General features: G+C 42.5%; 1 protein-coding gene across 1 annotated transcript in view; it reads right to left on the reverse strand.

The window, feature by feature from the left end:
* The window catches only part of MYO1H (myosin IH), a 79952-nt gene that overhangs the window by 51643 nt on the left and 6998 nt on the right, over positions 1-21311 (reverse strand). Inside the window, exons 9-14 of the mRNA XM_063456448.1 lie at positions 8691-8804; positions 8160-8231; positions 7698-7817; positions 5601-5668; positions 5196-5301; positions 4756-4836 (exon numbers count right to left, since the gene is read on the reverse strand). Coding sequence (XP_063312518.1) covers positions 4756-4836; positions 5196-5301; positions 5601-5668; positions 7698-7817; positions 8160-8231; positions 8691-8804 — 561 coding nt within the window. The remainder of the gene's footprint in view (positions 1-4755; positions 4837-5195; positions 5302-5600; positions 5669-7697; positions 7818-8159; positions 8232-8690; positions 8805-21311) is intronic.

Here is a 21311-nt window from a genome sequence, read left to right on the forward strand (position 1 = left end):
ATTCATCATGAAGGCGCATACATCATTTCAAAACATGTATCCTAAAAAGAAATAAGTATGCATGTACAAGTGCGATCTAACGAATTACAATATTCTACAAAGCATGTTACAATCTACATATTCTAAAACCTTGTATAAGTACAATTCAATATAACTCCACTTAACTCCACAAAAACCTTATAGATAAAATTCATACAAGGTAATCTAATACGGCATTGTAATTCAATTACAATAAATATCTTTCTCATAGACACATGAATTAATCTTATAATTCAGATAAAAATAAGAAAAAAATGGTCAGGAATATCTTATTGTGCTTAATAAAGAATAAGCTGCTACAAAAACACATTACAATTGCTAGACCACTGTCTAGTGCTAAACCACATTAAAAAAAAAACATGATCTAGCACCCTATCCCTCAATAATTATGTGTTGTACAACCCCATATCTCTATGGTGGGGGGGGACGACTACGACAAGAAGACACTAAAGACCTTTCGATAGTATTATTTTTTTTTTTGTGTTGGAAATTTCGCAATTACTTTTGACATATCAGGAATTTGTTTGCTTTTCCACATCGTAACAATGCACATTTTAGCCGCTATGAGTATATGAATAATCAGTGTCGCCTTATGTTGGGGAATTCCACAAGGGAGTATATGCAAAAGATAAGTGGCCGGTAGCAGTGGTATTTCGTGCCCAGCCCTCTCTTTAATCAAACTTTTAATTGAATTCCAGTAAGCAGAAAGATATGTGCAACTCCAGAAAACATGGCTTATGGCGTCCATCTCCAAATTACATCTCGAACATACTGATGATGTTATCCCTGCATACATATTAGAAAGGCGCTGGGGCGTTAAGTACTACCTCATCCAGATTTAACTCGTAGCTTCAATATGGTCAAAACAATGCGTAGATTTTTTTGTTACTCTCAATGCTAATTGCCACTGAGCTGGGTCAATAGTGCAATTCAATTCATTTTCCCATTTAAACATGTAGGGTAGTTTAACAGGCCTACCCGCCTCTATCAAGCTTTTGTAACATAATGATAGGAGTTTCGTCTGTTTCAGTTTTCCCATAGAAAATTTCCCAAAGCCACTTGTCTCTTCCTCTATTATCCCTTTCACCTTTCTCTGTGTAAGAATGTGTTTCACTCTCAGATAAGTGAAAATTTATTTGCTATCAAGTCCATATTCCAATTGTATATCGTAAAACGGGCTAATACCATTAAAATCGTACAGTTGGAATATATGTTGTATACCCTTCTCTTCCCAATTACATAAAAATAAATCTTCTGAGTAAAAAGATAAGCTCCATATTGGAGCTTACAACATAAATGTTTCTTTTTTCATCAATTTTTTTACCCATTCATTCCACATTTGTATAGAAAGACAAGTTGTAGCTAATGGTTTAAACCCCCTAGGTTGTTCCTGCTGCTTCATCCATATCAAATCCATCATCTTATAGGGGTTCAATATCCCCTGCTCTAATTTATACCATAAAGGTGTGTCCTTTTGACTTAACAAGCCAGCCAAATCTGTTGAGGATCCAATTGTGTTTCCAATCATTTTATTGCATGGTGTTGCTTTATATGTAGAATGAATGGTTCTAAAGCTAAAATAAAGATCAAGGGTGATGCGGGGCCTGACCTTAATGGCGGACAGACGCATCTCACTTGAGCTCCTCCACAACCCTGGCATCTACCGCACTAAAAGACCCTACAAAGCCTGAATCCAGCGACAGTTGGAGCCCACCCAGAAGCCAGACCTTTGCGGCTCCTGTGAAACATGCACCCCGTTACCCCCCCCGGGACCGTTGGGGGTAATCACGGTCCGACCCGGGAGTACTGCTCTCGTCTGGAGAGAGGGAGAGGCGATGCCGTGCAAGCCGACCGACTCACCCAACATGGCGGAAGCCACGCGCCTTCACCGCCATCAAACTGAACTACAGGACAAGCTGGAGGCCATCTTCAACGCCTTTTGGCTCAAATTAGTTTGCCGGGCAAGACAACAAGCCTCCCTACAGGCAAGCAGCCAACAACCTGACCTGCACCCCTCACACACGGTGTATCAGGCCGGGGTTCGAGCGATGAGGAAGGTCCCAAGGGGAAGACGGAACAGACCACATATCTCAGCCAAGCACAAGCACACACATAAAAATAAGCCGATGGGGCCCAAGGCGAAACCCCGCCGATATCACGCAGCATACCCGGGCACTCCTACTCAAGGGCTTAAACAACCATACATGACCACACCAGGTCCCAGAGGCCTGAATCCCCTTACTGAACTGCAGTTCGATGAGGTGCCTGCATCGGGTATTGGCTGACCGACTCTGAGGCAAGCACCATGGGGCCCATGACCTCCCTACATCACCACGCACAGCTCCCACAAAGAGAACTGAGCAAAGGTCACCGTCATGATGCCACATCACCCCATGTTGCCTGACCGGCGCAACCTCCCTCACCTGATTTCACCGGTGTGATGCTCCCTTTCCCTATGGACAGAACCTGGAACACACCTCCTGGGACAAGCAAGCACTGTGACAATAGTACCGTGATTTAACGTGTTTTATTAGAATAACTTAGACTGCCTCTACCGTGAAATTCTGTTTTAAGCTATTAAACTAGGATTAGCATATTATACAATACTATGACTGAGCGCAGCATAGCTTTGGACAGTGGCATGTCTCTGGATCCCTAAGCATACTAACGTACCCAGTAAGCACATCTCACTAACTCACTCCCACTAGTGTCATACCAATTAGAGAGAATACCCTGCCTTGTTAAACCTGCTCATATAGAAATGTTTACATTGAACCTGCCAGACATGCACCACAAACGTAGATCTTAACATTCTTGTGATTACTTCACCGCTTAGGCAGCAATATATGGTCAGACTAGCTTGTTTAACATATACTGAGACACTATAAGCACATAAACATAGGCACTGGGACCAACCTGCTAGGCAGGACTCTAATCGAGACCAACGTAATGCAACATACAATATAGTGAATCACTGAACAGTGTGGAAGTAGCGTAGTGGATCCATAGCATATTACCTAAGCCTGCACATCGTATGTTAAACCATATAAGTTCTTGATGTTAACCAAATGTCTATCCTACCTTTTCGTAAATATTAGCCTGATTGAAACTAATGTTGTAGACATTCATATCTAGCCTGACTCCTTTTAAAAAATTGTGCTGTCAATGTTCGCCATGAAACGGTTTATTCTTTGTTATACCATCGACTTGTATCTGCTGTCGTGGCGATATAAGCGTGTCTGTAACTCTAAGCACTACAAAAATAAAGAATAAAAAAAAAAATAAAAAAGATCAAGGGTGAGAGAGGGCATCCCTGCCTCGACCCATTTGTTATAAAAACTTTTGTGACATAAACCCTGTAAGTAATATTTTCGCGGTCGAGTATAATGATAATATTCCCTTCCTAAGTCTAGCTGGTATTTACATTTTTTCCAATACCAAGGCCATGTACCGCCAATGTAGGTGGTCAAATGCCTTTTCATCATCAAGTGCTAGTATCAATCCTTGTCTCTCTTCTCTTTTCATAATTTCTATTAAGTCTAAAAACCTTCTAGTATTATCCCCTACCTGTCTTCCTGGGACAAAACCTGCCTGTTCAGGTGATACAAGCCCTGATAATAAGGGTTTCATCCTTTGGGCCATAACTTTAGCAAATAGCTTTGTATCTGCATTAAGCATTAAGCATTAAGCAGTGATATCGGGCGAAGATTTGCTTGGTCTGCTTGGTCTGGAAACCAGCTCCGGCAGGTAGGTTTTAAGCCTCAAACAAAGGTGGCAGCGGCGGTAGCACATAGGTAGTAAACAGCTTAATATCAGGCAGTAATATCAGGCACTATGTAATTCACAAGGGGGTCCACAGTCAACGTATGATGGGTCCACAGGTGTCCACGTCTATCCATCTCCTATGGGGAAAAGCACAAATAAAGCTCTGTCGTGCTTAATAGCAGCTCACCGCCTCCTCCGACACTGGGAAACGCTACATGAGTCTGCTCCTGCGCTTCGGAAGTCACATTCTAACTGAGCCCATTACACCTGTCTGCACTTGGAGTAATGTCTTTGAGTGGTGAGTGTTTTTTTTTTTTATTTTTTATATATATATACACCAGTCAGTACGTGTTACCACAGGATTGTCAAAAGCACTTAAAGTTTTAGTGTTGTCCAATATAAAAAAATCTAAATAAATCTCCACACCACATTTGAGACATAGTAGTTTGGTTGTTTTAACAGGTGTGATAAAAGTGAAAATATAACTTTTGAGAACAATGGAGGAGATTATAACAGTGATGTACATGGAGGATCCTGTGAGGCGCTCCACAGAAATAGCCTTTTCAGCTTAGAGCTTGATAAGGCTTGACAAAAGGCTTGATAAGGCTTGATAAGGCTTGGTCAAGCTTTGTCAAGTGTAGTAAAAAATACATAAGACAAAGTAGTCCCTACTATATCTTATAATATCTGTTAACTGGGTTGGAATTTCAGTGAAATTCCAACACAGTCTTCATAAGCATTTCATAAAGATTCTATTCCTTATTAAATGCTCATTTGTTTTGGTGATGGTGACAGGGACACTGTAATAAGTCAGGGGTTATGCTTAGTTATTTTTTATAAATTACTTGAAGAAAAAACAAACAAGCACTGCAAACAAAAAAGATCAATACAAAAGTATATTCCCATTGTTATATTTTATGATTTCTTTTGGCTAGTTTACAAGATTATTACCATTATGGCGATGATTCCTTTGTGCTTCTCTTCAATAAGGTCACAGATGATTTTGTTGTCAAAATACTGCACGGGCTCCCACTAATATCAAAGTGAAATTTAAATAATAATAATTGAGTTTGTTTAAATTAGTATCCATATGATGATGCATGTAGAAAAAAATGGTAACAACCCCTATGGGAAGAGATTGAAGTCAATCAATGTAAACATTTAAGGAATCATTAATATTTAATTTAAATGGGAATCACCACAGTCTCATCGTTAAGGCAATTGTCCCTCTACCCCCTTGCCAATCATCTCATGCCTTAGAGTTGCTGAGTGTTCTATTTAATAAAATACTTAATTACCATCAAAAGCATTTTGAATATTAATAGTTAAAAAAATAGATTTTTCTTCAAAAAATAATTTATAATTTACAGCTTGTATAAGCAGGCAGGTACCTCAATTCCTTCTGTTTCATATTCCTCTTGTTCAGCCTTCAGTGTCATAGCAATAAAAAGCTGCTGAAGTTTTTCATTGCAGTAATTAATGCAGAACTGTTCAAAGCTACAAGACATCAGAGTTGAGTTCAACACATTCAACATGAAATAAGTTTAAAACAATAACAATGATACTTGAATGAAATTGCATCATAGTTGTAAACCCATCAAACTAAACTCTATTTTTTTTAGTTTAGATGCTCAGGTACAGTAAATAAAAATATTAATAAAACAAAATAATATCCTGTGTTGTCAGCATTTTACTTTCCGTTGATGTTGAACCACAGTGCTTGAATTGAATGGTAAGACAAGACAGACAAGACAGACAAAACAGACAAGACAGACCAGACAGACAGATTTACTTGCCTGTTTGTTTCAAACACTTCAAAGCCATAAATGTCCAGCAATCCAATCACAGTTTTCTTTGATGGGTCCTGTTTGTGGGTAATATATTGTAAAATGGTTATATGTTCATTTACGTCATTGAGTAGATTCAAAACAAAAGTACATTTTAGTTATGGAAGCTGATAACAAGTTACCTCCAAATATGGGTTCCCTGGGCAAATATGTAATTATTTATTCAAATGTTTACATAAAAGGCAACAAGATACACAGCTGGCACTCTGCATATGTTAGTATATTCAAATATTGCAATGGTATCTAGAGTGGTGCTTCCTGCTTATATAGACTGCTGGGGTGTCATAAGTAACTTAGGGCTGCCGACTTTCTTGCAAAAAATACTGGTCATGCTAATTTGCATAATTATACATGCATGAGTTCACTGGGCATGCCATCATCGGATGTTATATAAAATCAAAGGGAGAGACAAAAAATAACATTTGGAAGTGGAAAATTACCCAAGTCACTAAAAATACTTAAAATGTATCTGACTGTGTTTGTAGCATTGTGTGCACGAGTGTGTATATAACAGTGTGTCAATGTGTATACTGTGTACGTTTGTGTTAGTGCATATATACTGTGTCTGAATGTGTGTGTCATTGTGTGTATACTTTGCATAGCAGTGTGTGCTGGAAACAGACAAGAGGTCACCCATTAAGACTGGAAGAAAGGCATTTTCACTTACAGCAGAACAAAGGCTCATTTACAGTACCTAAACAGTCTGCCTTAACAGATTCTATAGATACATTAAAAAAAAAAAAAAAAAAAAACAGCATTGGATGTTGCTGGCTATTTGCTTGTTTGTTTTTGCAAAGACAAAATATGCAAGGATATAATTAATATATATGTAACAGGTTGCTGATCCAAGGAAAAATGTGATTGCCGTTATGGCGTCAAAAACAAATTTTTTAATTCTGTGGCATAATTGAAAATTGCTACAATTAGGGACCTCCTTTTTGCCTGCTTTTGGAGGAACAAGCGAGAGGTAAATAATCTTAATAAAGAATTAAAAAACATATTGATCCTACTTTCTGTAACTTGCACGGTGAAAAAACACCAAAATTTCATGATAATAATAAAATCAGCATTTGGGGTAAAGACATGTGAACTGATATAAGCCTTGTCTTAGTTAGAGCATGAAGGAAACCAGGGATGTTCAAATTACAGGCACCACTGGGAAGGAGGGTTGATAATAGGTATATAGAAATAAAACAATGTATGAGTCAAAGACTCCCATTGGTAATGATCATATTGAAATAAGAGACCATATTCCGGATAAAAAAGGCAGAGCCTCAATCACATAGTGAACTAAGGAGACAGAAAGAAATAGTGGTAGATTATGTATAATAATGTATACTATCAAACAAGGCTAACGCACACTCTTTAACTGTGTGTATAGCAGTTTGTCCATACTGTGTCTCAGTGTGTGTGTTAGTCTGTGTACATTGTGTATGTGTCATTGAGTGTGTATTGTGTCTGAGTGGGGTCTGTGTGTCATTGTGTGTGCATAGCTATGTGTGTACCTGCCATATATAATAGTTGAGGATATTCTAGCTCTGTTTCTCTCACCACTCTCCAAAAAGTCTACTCTGCTGGTAAAACAGCGGACTGGTGGTAACCTTAATTTAACTGTATGTAAAGGTCTGCAGGACTTGGTCTCCAGCTAGAGGAGAAACTCAGGAAAGGTACTACGACTGTGAGGGTTAACACACATGTCCGTGGGTGGTAACGTCTAGTAAGTGATGTATGCCGTATAGTAACTCACCCAATGAATTTACAAGGAATTCCATATGTAAAATGCAACTAAAATCATTTACGAAATGTCTTTTACTCAATAAGTGCAAGTAAGCAGATTTGACCTTTGCTAGTTTTGGTACTTACAGATCAATCGTACTATCTGCCCTTAATATAACAGGCAAATACACGGCTCACAGACAATCACAATTTAGCAATGGCACAAAACCCAGCACCCCACCACTAAGCTGGCCTGAATCCTGGTGTGACCATAAAAAAAAAAACAAGTCCCAAAGGCATTTGTGATGAAATACTTAGTTTTTGCTTTACCTTATTGGCCAGGGAACCATTAATTTTCTTTACAAGCCAGTCAAAAGACCTTCCATACATGGCTTTGGCAAGAGCATCACGAGCATAATAAGCTAATTCAATGCTCAGAGGGCTGAGAACCTGCACACAAAATAGCACAAGAAAAACCCAGAAAATTAATTTTCTGAAATAGCAGAAGCATAAAAAGACACAGCCATTACAAAAAACAACAACAAAAATCTATAGTAATGCATTAATTATGGAGTTAGTTTGGGATCCGTTGGGTTTAAAGCAACAATTTCACCTGAATAGTGAAATATGGCATAGAAGGTGACAGACAGGCAAGGTGTGAGATATAGCTTGAGGTAAAAATAGCATATGTGGAGGTTGAACTAGAAGAGGATAAGTAAAAAGCAAGTCAACCGCACTTATACAGATTTCAAGGAAATATTTTTATAAAATGTGGCTGTATGATTGATGTACCTCTTCAGACCTGGCTTCAATCTTCCTATGTGTTAGTGCTTCTTGCATAATAGATACAGGGGAACCGAGCAGCTGCCAAAAAATAAAATAAATGAACAAACGAGTAAATAAATAAAATAGAGGCATTTTATATTATAAAGACATTCACACACCAGAGCCTATCACCCTTATACTGAACATTACACAGGACTCCCTTTGGCCATTACGTGATCAGTCAATAGCAGTCTATAACCAATTATGTGTTACAACTCATGTGTATAAGAGCTTTGGTTTAACCTGCCACAGAGCCCAAATTATAGTTTCAGTGAAGCAGGTATCTAATGTAAGTTTGGGCTTATCAGTAAAGGGGTGAGTGATACACTGTCTGTGCGTTTGTGTAAGCTGCTGTGTTTGCCTCCTTTCCCCATATCAGATTTCCTCCAAGGATGTACATGCCTGTGAGCTGTCCTTGCTGCACACATACTATGTGCCACACTTATTATCTGTACACTTAAGATAATTCTAGACATTCTGTTTCATCAGCATGTATACCTTAGATATTATTTGTAACTGAGTACCATCTCTGATAATGGCATGGCCATGGCTGTCTTCTTCATACTTAATGTTCCCGAGGTGGAGGACACTGGCTACCAGTCCAAAAAGATTCTGTGGTATTCAAGATACGTTAATAAAATAATCAGATACATTATCAATATAAATGTATTATTGCTAGTAAAAGGCAATACACGTAACTTTAAACAAAACGTTATGACTTATACACGTAGTCTATAAAATATAAAAATACTTTTCATACTACTGAAATTCTATTGATCAAAAAAAGAAGAAAATCACATTTTGTCCAATCGTATTAGATCTTAAGATCTAATATGTGTTGGGATCTTAAGAGCAGGTCAGAAATTATGTGCAATAGGATATACAGGTGATACTCGAAAAATTAGAATATTGTGCAAAAGTTCATTTATTTCAGTAATGCAACGTAAAAGGGGAAACTAATACATATATGAGATAGACGGATGACATGCAAATGAAGATAGTTCAAGCCGTGATTTGTCATAAGTGCGATGATTATGGCTTACAGCTCGTGAAAACCCCAAATCCACAATCTCAGAAAATTAGAATATTGTGAAAAGGTGCAATATTCTAGGCTCACAGTGTCCCACTCTAATCAGCTAAGTAAGCCATAACACCTGCAAAGGGTTTCTGAGCCTTTAAATGGTCTCTCAGTCTGGTTCAGTAGGAATCACAATCATGGGGAAGACTGCTGACCTGACAGTTGTGCAGAAAACCATCATTGACACCCTCCATAAAAAGGGAAAGCCTCAAAAGGTAATTGCGAAGGAAGTTGGATGTTCCCAAAGTGCTGTATCAAAGCACATTAATAGAAAGTTATGTGGAAGGGAAAAGTGTGGAAGAAAAAGGTGCACAAGCAGCAGGGATGACCACAGCCTGGAGAGGATTGTCAGGAAAAGGCCATTCAAAAGTGTTGGGGACTTTCACAAGGAGTGGACTGAGGCTGTAGTCAGTACATCAAGAGCCACCACACACAGACGGATCCTGGACATGGGCTTCAGATGTCGTATTCCTCTTGTCAAGCCGCTCCTGAACAACAAACAACGTCAGAAGCATCTTACCTGGGTTAAAAAAAAAACAGACCTGGTCCAAAGTCCTCTTTTCTGATGAGAGCAACTTTTGCATCTCATTTGGAAACCAAGGACCCAGAGTCTGGAGGAAGAATGGAGAGGCACACACTGCAAGATGCTTGAAGTCCAGTGTGAAGTTTCAACAGTCTGTGTTGCTTAAGGGAGCCATGTCATCTGCTGGTGTTGGTCCACTGTACTTAATTAAGTCCACGGTCAATGCAGCCATCTACCAGGAGATTTTGGAGCACTTAATGCTTCCTTCCGCAGACGAGCTTTATGGGGATGCTGACTTCATTTCCCACACTGCCAAAAGCACCAAAGCCTGGTTCAATGACTGTGGGATTACTGTGCATGATTGGCCAGCAAACTCACCTGACCTGAACCCCTTAGAGAATCTATAGGGGATTGCCAAGAGCAAGTTGAGACACATGAGACCGAACAATGCAGAAGAGCTGAAGAGCTGAAGGCCGCTATTGAAGCATCCTGGTCTTCCATAACACCTCAGCAGTGCCACAGTCAAATATTGTTCTATGTACACTCCTTGTTTTATTGATTGCATGTAATATTCTAATTTACTGAGATTGTGGATTTGGGGTTTTCATGAGCTGTAAGCCATAATCATCGCACTTATGACAAATCATGGCTTGAACTATCTTGCTTTGCATGTAATGCGTCTATCTCATATATTAGTTTCCCCTTTTACGTTGCATTACTGAAATAAATGAACTTTTGAACCATTTTTTTTTAACGATTTTTATAGTATCACCTGTATGTTAAAAAAGATTGGAAGAGAAACAACCTCAGTAAAACTTAACTTTTATTAAAATATCTTGAAAATTCTAAATAAATTAACAAACACTGAACAATAAATAAATATTGTCAGTGAGTGTGAGCGTATGCATGTGTGTTCAATTCATCCTGTTTTTGTAAATTATCACTGTGACCTAATGTGTAAAGTAGCCCTGGAAAAAGCAGATGCAGCTAAAACTTGTTACACAGTGTTTCCATCTTAGAAAAGTCTGACAAGCCTACAGCCTATGACAGGAATAGGCAACCTTTTAGTCGTACTGTGCCAAAACAAAGTCCCTTGGCGTGCCAGTCCTATTTTTTTTTTAAACTGAGGTGTGTATGTTGCCGTATTCTGCTTGTGTTATTTATGGGTGCCGCAGTTGCTTTGTAATGTTGTATTTGTGCGTATGTGGGCTGTTATATTGTATATGTTCATGAAAAGATTGTGGTATTGTGTATGATACCTATGAATGTGGGCTCTGGGCTGCATATGAGGGCTGCTTGTAGAATTGTAAGTGTGGTTGATATGTTTAGTGGTATGTGTATGTGTAGGGCTGCTTGTGGTATTGTGTGTATGTGGATTATCAGTGGTGTTGTGTTTGGGGGGACTGTGTGTGTGTTTGTTTGTATGTGGGCTGTTTGTATTATTTGTAAGAGGGGGAGCCTTCTTCAGCAGCTCAGTGTATATCTAGCAGTGTGGGTAGTTTCCTGGGGTCCAGAGGGGACTGGGCTGACCAGGGCCGGCCTTAGGCCTTTGGGCGCCCTGTGCAAAAAATCTTTACAGCGCCCCCCCTTCCCACACACCCGGTCACACACACACGAAGACAGCCACACGCACACACAGACATAGAAACATAGATAAGAACCATTCGGCTAGTCTGCCCAGACAGTCACACATAGGCAGTCACACACAGAGGCAGGCAGTCACACACAAACACACACGCAGAGAGCCACACACAAACACACATGCAGAGGGCCACACACAAACACACACGCAGAGGGCCACACACAAACACACAGGCAGACAGCCACACACAGACAGCCACACACAAACACACAGGCAGACAGCCACACACAAACGCACACACAGACAGCCACACACAAACACACACGCAGACAGCCACACACAAACACACACGCAGACAGCCACACACACACAGGTAGACATAGAAACATAGAATGTGACGGCAGATAAGAACCATTCGGCCCATCTAGTCTGCCCAGACAGTCACACATAAGCAGTCACACACACACACAAAGGCAGGCACACACAGGCAGACAGTCACACATACACACACACAGGCAGATAGTCTCACACACAGGCAGACAATCACACACAGACAGTCAAACACACAGAAAGTCACACACACAGGCAGACAATCACACACAGACAGTCACACACAGACATTCACACACACAGACAGACAGTCAAACACACAGACAGTCACACACACAAAAAAGGCAGTCACACACACAGGCAGACAGTCAAACACACAGACAGTCTCACACACACAGGCAGACAATCACACATAGTTACCTCTGTTCCTTGTGGAGGCAGACAGGCAGTGCAGCTCCTGGAGACTGTTTGGTGGGGAAGCAGGGACTCCTTCCTGCTTCCCCTGCAGCAGTTACACGGCACTTATAGCTCCGCCCCCGCCTGCTGGTAAGCCACGCCCCCGCCACACGGTAAGCTCCGCCCCCGCCGCAAATTATTATTTTTATTTTTTTCGTCCGGCCACGTGTGAGCTGTGTCGGCCGCACGGCGCCCCCTGCTCCATGGCGCCCTGTGCGGCCGCACAGCTCGCACACCCCTAAGGCAGGCCCTGGGGCTGACCAGGTACAGTCTACAGGTCAAGGACAAGAGCTGACGCAGGCTGCTCTACTGCAGTTCAGATTCCTGTTCACAAGTGCTGGCAGGAAGTGATCTGAGATCACCTACTCTAAGTGCTGCAATGCATAAATTGAGGATTGCCTCTCACCACCTGCAATCACCACTCGGTTTGCACATGCAGATATCTGCTTCTTATAGGCCAGAGCCTATTTGACTCTAGCAGCCTTGAGTCCTGGGCAAAGGCACCTAGAGTGCCATCCATAGCACACGTGCCATAGGTTGCTACCCTCTGGCCTATGGTAATAGAGCCACGTGTCCCTTGGTGCTGTCCCAAGGAAATAGTCAAATAATTTCTAAAAGCTTTAATATTTACCTGGGTCCCTAGGCACTTCCAGTCCATAATAGATAAAGTGGCACCAAGCATGCAAAGCTATACAAAAAATTAGGTCACTAAATTAGAAATGTAAGATGTATAAATAAGAATTAAAAAGTAGGGGGGCGGAGCCAGCGCCCGAGCAAGTCAGCCTCACATTGCTGTAGCTCTAAGTGTTAACCCGGAATCTTCCGCCCGGAGCCGCAATAAACTGTCCCACCTGGCTTCAAAGGTGATACACAGGCTTCCTGCACCATTGGGAAGAAGAGCAAGAAACAGTGAGCAAATCTGGGGTCAGGTTCCCTCAGTCACTTGGCCTACCAGCGCTGGTGGCACAGGAGACAGCTCGTCCATCTTGGACTGTCGTAGATATTACCCCCTTTGTGCCCAGAGGAGAGGTTCCGAAAACTGCTGCCCTACCTACCTGATACGGCTGCAGCTGTGCAAGTTTCATATATCTTTACCTGTTGCAGTCAGCAGGAGTTATAATGTTCCCTATACTGTTTTTATAATCATTCCCCTCTGGCTCCGCAAGGGATTCATTTCCCACGTTAAGTTACTCTCCCCCTCCTAATTTTGAGTGTGCAAGGCAATTTTTCAATTTATTATCAACCTTTTCCCACACACTCAACAAGTGACCTAGGCCTTCCTACCCAGCAATGGCACGAAGCTTACACAGAGCCCAGTTACCAAAGGTCCCATATCAGATAATTACCCACCCAGATGTGCCCTTTGTCTATTCTAAATACAGCATCTTGCTACTAAGCCTGTGGGCACTTACTGCGGCACCGCCTACATTTAAATGCAGCAAGCGCCCCCAACAACAAACTTGGCACATCAAGCTGACTCGATACCTCCTAAAAAAGATCCAGAACTGCTGTTGGAGAAAGTCTCAATGTGCATCTGACTTTCTCCATTATAAATTTATGCTGCGCTCATACAGCTCGGCTCTTTCCTCAAATGTAAATTACTTCAATACCCTCATAACCACACTCTCCCGCTAACCCAAATGACTATTTCACACATTTAACTCCCTTCTTCACCCTATTGTTCCTCCTCCATCAACTAACTTAACCGCCTCAGTCTTTGCAACTCACTTCACTGACAAGATCTCTACAATCAGGGAAGATATCTCTCATCTTTCTTCTTCCCCTTACAATACTTCCCCTAAACTCACTCCCTCTGCTGTTCTATGTTCATTCGCACCTTCTACAGCAGAAGAGGTTTCTGCTCTGCTCCAGTACTACCGTCCCACCACCTGCTCCTTAGATCCAATTCCCTCGCATCTCATCCGTACTCTGTCTTCTTTTCTTTCTCTACCTCTCACTAAAATTCTCAATCTCTCTCTCTCCTCTGGCATATTTCCATCGCCCTTCAAACATGCAAATATAACCCCAATTCTAAAGAAGCCCAACCTTGACCCTAACTCCCCGTCCAACTACCATCCTATCTCGCTACTGCCTTTTGCATCCAACATCCTTGAAAGAGTAATGTATGCGAGATTGACAGACTTCCTCGAGTTTCGCTTCAATCTGGTCTCTGCGCTAAGCACTCTGTAGAAACGGCACTTACAAAAGTATCCAATGATCTACTCACTGCAAAATCTACTCACTGCAAGATCTACTCACTTTCCTAATTCTCCTTGACCTTTCTGTGGCTTTTGACACTGTTGATCATCAACAGCTTCTTCTCATCCTCCGCAATATCGGTCTACAAGATATTGCTCTCTCCTGGTGCTCCTCCTACCTCTCCTAGTGCTCTTTCAGTGTTTATTTCTCTGGCTCTGCTTCTTCTCCCCAACTCCTCTATGTTGGTGTCCCCCAAGGTTCAGACCTTGGTCCCCTACTGTTCTCCATCTATACTGCCTCGCTTGGTAAACTCATTAGCTCCTTTGGCTTCCAATATAGTTTCTATACGGATGACACGCAAATCTATCTGTACTCTCCAGATCTCTCCCCGTCCCTCTTGACTAGTGTCTGTTAATGCCTCTCTGCTATTTCTAACTGGATGGCTGCCCACTTCCTTAAACTCAACTTGACCAAAACTGAAATTCTGGTCTTTCCTCCCTCAAGTGTTGCTACTCCTGTGTCTGTCTCCCTCCAAGTCAATGGTGCTACCATCAGCTCCACTACGCAGGCTCGCTGCCCAGGTGTTCTCTTTAACTTCAACCTCTCCATCACGCCTCATGTTCAGTCTATTGCCAAATCCTGCCGCTCCCATCTGAAAAACATTGTGCGCATCCGACCCTACTTAACGCCAGATGCGACTAAAGCGCTGGTCCATTCCACTGTTCTTTCTCGCCTTGACTACTGTAATCCGCTTCTTAGTGGTCTTACGTGCTCCCAACTTGCACCGTTACAGTCCATAATGAATGCGGCGGCAAGGCTCATCTTCCTGTCCGCCCGCACCGCCCACGCCTCACCCTTCTATCAGTCCCTACATTGACTTCCTGTAAGATAAAGGGCTCAATTTAAAATTCTGGTTCTTGCTTTCAAATCTCTACATAATGCTGCTCCCACCTATCTATCCTCCCTAATACACAAGTATGTCCTGTCAAGGCCCTTTTGCTCTGCTGAAAACTTACGTCTATCTGTCCATACTCCCACCTCTGATGCTCGCCTTCGAAACTTCTCGAGGGCTGCACCGTTCCTGTAGAACTCATTTCCCTCCTCCGTTAGATGCTCCCCCAGTCTCCACTCCTTTAAAAAATCATTATAAAAGCACTTCTTGGGGCGGGGCCTGACCGCCAAGCGAGCAGGACGCAGACCGAGATAGCTCCTCTGACTATCTTGAAAAATAACCAGATAAAATATAAATTATAGACCTGGAGTGGCTGAATTCGACCCAGGGAGACAGCTGAGACAACTCTAGGACTGACATACTTGACTCTGATCAGCTTCTCTAAGGCCAGAAGCTCCCTACTGCGGCCTACTATTTTCACGGAGGTGGGAGACACGACCGATCCCCCACCTACTGTCGACTAGACTATGGTCTGAGCTCTTCTACCCCCCCTCTGAGCCGGCGGGGGTTATCCTGGTTCCGCTGGGGCTGCTAACACAGACCCAACAAACAAGCTCTGCAACTTATACCTGAAGCCTCGCTCCACAAGATGGCTGACGCACAGGGCCTGGCTCTGCGAGACGAACTACGCCCGACCGGCTTACCGCTCTGACCCACGGTAACACTGGATGCAATCATTGAGAGCTTTTGGGCAAAACTAGAGGCATACTCGAGGATGAGGACACTAGCTGCCCGGGCAGTAAAGGAGGCTCAGAAGGTCCACGGAGAGGAGCTGGAGAGGCCTCTACTGGGCAAGGTGACTGTAAGGAAACCAAGTATATTTAAACCTCATTCGGTAGTTTCCTCCCAAACCGCCAGAGCATCAGAGCATCAGAATATAGCTCTCCGTTCGGTAGTTGAAATAGACGAAGTCCATACGAATACAAATAGCTTTATAAGATAATTCCCTTAATAAAGCATACAAATCCCCAAACATCATCCGAAGTCAAGAAGAAGGGTACAAATAGAACTGGCTTTAATGACCACACACAGGCTTTTATGCAAGTCCCCATGCAAGGGGACATTCACCAGGGAGGGACACAGTATAACCAATCAGTTACAGTAAAAACATAAAACACACCCAGCACAAACATACAATTCCCTCCCCTAGTCCTGGAGATAATTAAGTCTGATAAAGTAATAACTTGATTATCTCCAGGCAGAAAAATCTAAATTTTCCCCAACATTCAGAACACCACTTTATACACGGGGTATCCCCACAAATAATATGTCCCCTGATAGCCCCGATCTGGGTGACCAACATATTCAAATTTCACCCAGGTCGTTTCAGGGGTTCTCAAAAAGTGTGGAAGTCCTTTGTGACCGGCTAACCGTGAGCTGGCTGCCCCAAACAGTTCCAGGAGTTTGGGTGGTTTTTTCAGTCTTGTCAGTAAAAGGGTAAAAACCGAACAATTACACAAATGGATTCCCCTGGCTCTTAGCAGCTATTGTTCCCCTCATTCGTATGCACAAAAGTACCGAATAGCGATCTTATAGCTATTCGGTACATATAGATCCAGCGTTCGTTTGTTTGAGACCGGTGTTCGGGAAGTCGAGTGTCCGATTTTAGTTCCAGACACTCGACGACCAAGTCCCGCTGCCTTTGTTCGCCTGAAAAAAGATGGCCGCGGTTTTCTCAGCCACGTGGCGTTTGGTAGTACGAACGCTGGCCGCACAGATAGAGGGTTCAATTGAAGCCGGCTTTGAAGTTTAATGAGCCAGGAGGGTGGTCTTTGTTCGGTAGTTAAATCTACCGAATGAATAGGGAAGAAATATTGTAATAAAAGAGGGATTTCTTCACAGTGACTTCCCACGCTTAAGTAAAGGCTCACGCACAACCTCTGAGACGGGGAAATAACAGGGGTCCGGCGCAAAGCTTCCACAGACAGAAGGCCACAAGACACCTCCGCCGGAGACGGCAATCACAATACAGAAGGAGGGCTTCACGCAGATACCTGCAAAGAAAGAAATTCGACAATTGAATGCCACAAGCCTGGGCCGAAAGTTGTGGAAGCTCGTCCTGGCACAACACCTCATGCAAGAGACTAGCGGCTGCAGTTACATACCCAACGGCTGGTCCACAGCATAGAGGCAACCCGCTGAAGCCGGACCCACTACATGATGGTACACTGCTGAAGCAGCACAACCACACCAAACAGGCATCTTTGGCCTCCAGGGTGGGCATAGGCTGACAGGCGCAAACGGACACGGGGACATGCATTACCCACCTCTGTTATCACGCACTGTTCGCTGAATAGCCTGGGATAAATCTCATCCATTGTCATTGTTGGTGCTTACCTTTTTACACCAGGGGCACCCAGCGGTACTAATAATATTGAATCCAATACCACTGCCTAACATGTTTCCTTTCTATGCCCTCTCTGAATAATGCATACCTGTCACTATAGCGGACACCATGCACATAGCATTCATATGATTCTTACTCACATAACTTTATTTACCCGACTATCAGTCGGTTTGAATTATCTGCTTACTGTCATAATCAATACTGTCGACCCACTGACATGTTTACCCATATAAGCTTGGGTTGGAAAGTTGAGTTCTCGAGTCCTACATATTAAAACAGCGCAAGTAACCCAAGAACTTTTGGGTATCTAGCATGTACCTCAAATGTATAGCATCCACTCATATTACCACAGACAGGAACAAACGCTTACGATTCATATGTTATGTCAAATCCACTGTTTTAACTTTCTCTTAACTCACTCTAAATTTTTTTTAAAAGTGCTGTTTATTCTTATGCAATGCCATGCTTGTTATGCCTGTCAAAAAAAAAAAAACAACACTTCTTCATGAAAGCGTATTAATTAAACTGTATATAGCTCCCGACTGATTCCTCTCTTGCAACTGTCATTAGTCTAATACTACCCTTACCTTTTGTGTCACTTTACCCCACTCCCTCTAGCATGTAAGCTCATTGAGCATGGCCCTCAACCCCTCTGTTCCTGTGTGTCCAACTTGTCTGGTTACAACTACATGTTTGTTCGTCCACCCATTATAAAGCGCTGCGGAATTTGTTGGCGCTATATCAATAATAACATAATAATAATAATAATAATAATATGTATGTGGCCCCCAGCACATATTGACACCCCCCCTAGACAGGGCACGAGAGAGCTGAATAGGCTTTCAAAAATACAAATTGGGTAGCTCCCATATATGTGTTAAAATTGTTACTTTGATCTATGTTTTACTTATGTTGTAATGCCGAACACATGTGATAATGTATCATCATGCCTCACCCACAAAAAGAAAGAATTTTATTTTATTTTTTTTGTCAATCTTTCTTTTATTGAAGCATTTGTGATGGGGTACAGAAAAGAAGAGGGAAACGTATAAGTCGGTTACAGTATGGGGTTAAGACATTGTCAGCTTTTAAATATTACATTTCCGGCATGGCGATGCTTCATTTTTTAAATTTTATCTTGTCGTTTAACAAAGACATAGTAGAACCGAGAGCAATGCCTGTCTTGTCAGGCTGTCAAAGGAGTAACAGTATACAATACAATTTCGTAGAAGTAGTTATAGCGTGAGTCAGGCTGGATTCACTCCAAGAGCAACCAAACAGAACACAACAAAATACAACCAAAGCAGCGTTACAGATATTCATAGATTGTAGGCGGGTATAACCTTTGTATGGGCTAAGTTAACTGTAATACGGCTTCCATTAATGTCTAGTGCCTCCCTTCCATTAGTAGCACCCACATAGGCTATTGCTTACACGATTGAGTGTTGGACATAGAGACAGTAGCAATATTTCTATATGTACCGGTTCCCTGTCTGTGCAGTGCATTGCTCCTTCGTAGAACAAGTAATATGGTCACCAATGTACATCATTATTATGATACAAGTGCGTGTGAGCGTGTGCCCTCGAGTGTGTACTAGGCTTGTTGGCAGGAGTGTGTCAGTATAGATATTTTGTCTAATCTCTAGTAGTCGTTTTGTTTGAAGCAAGTGTTATGTGTCATGACATAAAACAGTTCACCTGTGTAGCAAGGTATAAGGCAAATATTAAATCAATCGTAATGTCCACAAGAGTGTCCAACCATTCGGTGGGATCCGCAAATTCGCTGTTAGAGCACGTTAGCGCCCATGGTATTCAGTGCTGGCAGTGTGACAGTGTCCCATATCTGCGAGTACATGTGGCCCCTATCCGATTCTCCTTCAACCGATGCCGTCTCTGTGTAGGCGGTGCATGTCCGTTTCTGGATTCCTGTGGCCCGTTGCAATATAGGTGTCGGAGAGGGTGTCCCCCCAGCCCCAGGCTGGAGTGCAGGCCTGCATCTTCTTGCCACAAACTCGGTTGCCACTGGGGTCCGGGTTTACTCCACTTGCGGGAGGGATGGAGAAGCGGGTCGTTGTACGTCGTGTTCGTTGCTTCTTCCTCCGCCAATGTGGATGATGCTTGCGGGCACTATGCCCTGTGGCCTGCCGCCCGGGTGGGTAAGGTTGCGTATACAAGTGTGAGTGAGACGAGTGTGTACCCAGGGGTAGTCCCTCCACTCCCCGACTCTCATGGTTCCGCTCACCCTTCCTCTGTGGCGGGGGCGGTTTGGATCGGGTTGCTTGTTGTCGCCACTCCAGCGAGTCCCATAGGTGAAACAGGATCGCCTCCTGGCGCCTCAGGGGTGCAGTCGATGGCAGCGTCATGTTCGCCATGCGGGTTGTTGTGCCGGCCGCCATTTTAGTTGAGGCCTTTAGGGGCCTGTTGGTTAGTATGCCAGGGCTGTGCTTGTGTGGTCTGCTTAGTTGTGTGCTCTTGGAACAGAGAGCGGACCGGGATAACCCCCACCGGTCCGGGGGGGGGGGGGAATAGAAGTAAGTGCTTGAAGGGGTCGATATCTGGCTTTACCATCCAGGAGAGCGGCCGTCTCTCCCTGGCTCTGGCACAGGTAGGCCCCATGAACGTAAATCGGGTTTCCGGGCAATTTGCGGCTCGTGTGTGGGTTCATTCGATGCCCCATGGTTACCCTGATTCGCTGGGTGCACTCCGGCTCCAGATCGTGTCAGTTGTCGGGGTTTATACCCCCGGTTTCGTCGCTTATTGTAGGAGCTGATTTACAGCACGTCTGGTCGGCTCGGTGGTTAGGCTCCGCCCCGAAAGAATTGTTTTTAAAAAGTAGGAATGAACCCCATTAACTCCAGTTTGATGGGTTTCCCTGAATCCTCCATCCGCTCCCCTCCCCTCTATATTTCTTCCCTTTGCTTTTTTATTTTAAATTACTTTATTGAATGTTTATTTATATGCTTATTACTTTTCCTACCACTCTTTTTTTTCTATATAATATTGAAAAATCAGACACATTTGATGTTCTCTTGATTGCTTTTTCAGTCCAGTTTGGCCTGTATGATTGAATGAACAATTTACATTTGTTTTTATTTCATCCTATATAGATTTGTGTTTGTGAAATTAAAAGCTTTAGGCAGTATATAGTATGTGTTTTTTTATCAAGCAATATATCACACAGGGTCTGAAATGTAAGTATAAAATTATAATTGCAACATTTCTCACATACAGTAGGTAATAAAATTAGATTAATGAGAATAGCATTTTTTTTTTTACCAATCTCTAGACTGCTATTGTAAAGATGACAGTGAAATAGGAGAGCTCTTTCATTTCTCCCACCTCACTAATTGTAAGAATGATATGTCTTATTGAAACTTCCTTTACTGTTTGAAAGGAGAGGGTAGCAGACATTTTCAGTACTTTTGCAGACATTAAGTTACTGGAATAAGCTTATGTCAGAGAAATCTGTTCCACTTTAGGCTGGTAAAAATTATTGGAGTAAAATTAGGGTGAGTGAGGCTTAATGGACTACATTTCTTTTTCCAACGTATGTGAATGTAAAAACGTTATAGAAGATATTGGCAGCTAACGTGGTTAATAAATACTATAAATTTTTTTAGCTTACTGTTACTTTGGTCCTTACTATTCAATG

The sequence above is a fragment of the Pelobates fuscus genome, chromosome 5 (assembly GCF_036172605.1).
Source record: "Pelobates fuscus isolate aPelFus1 chromosome 5, aPelFus1.pri, whole genome shotgun sequence".
NCBI classification, from domain to species: domain Eukaryota; kingdom Metazoa; phylum Chordata; class Amphibia; order Anura; family Pelobatidae; genus Pelobates; species Pelobates fuscus.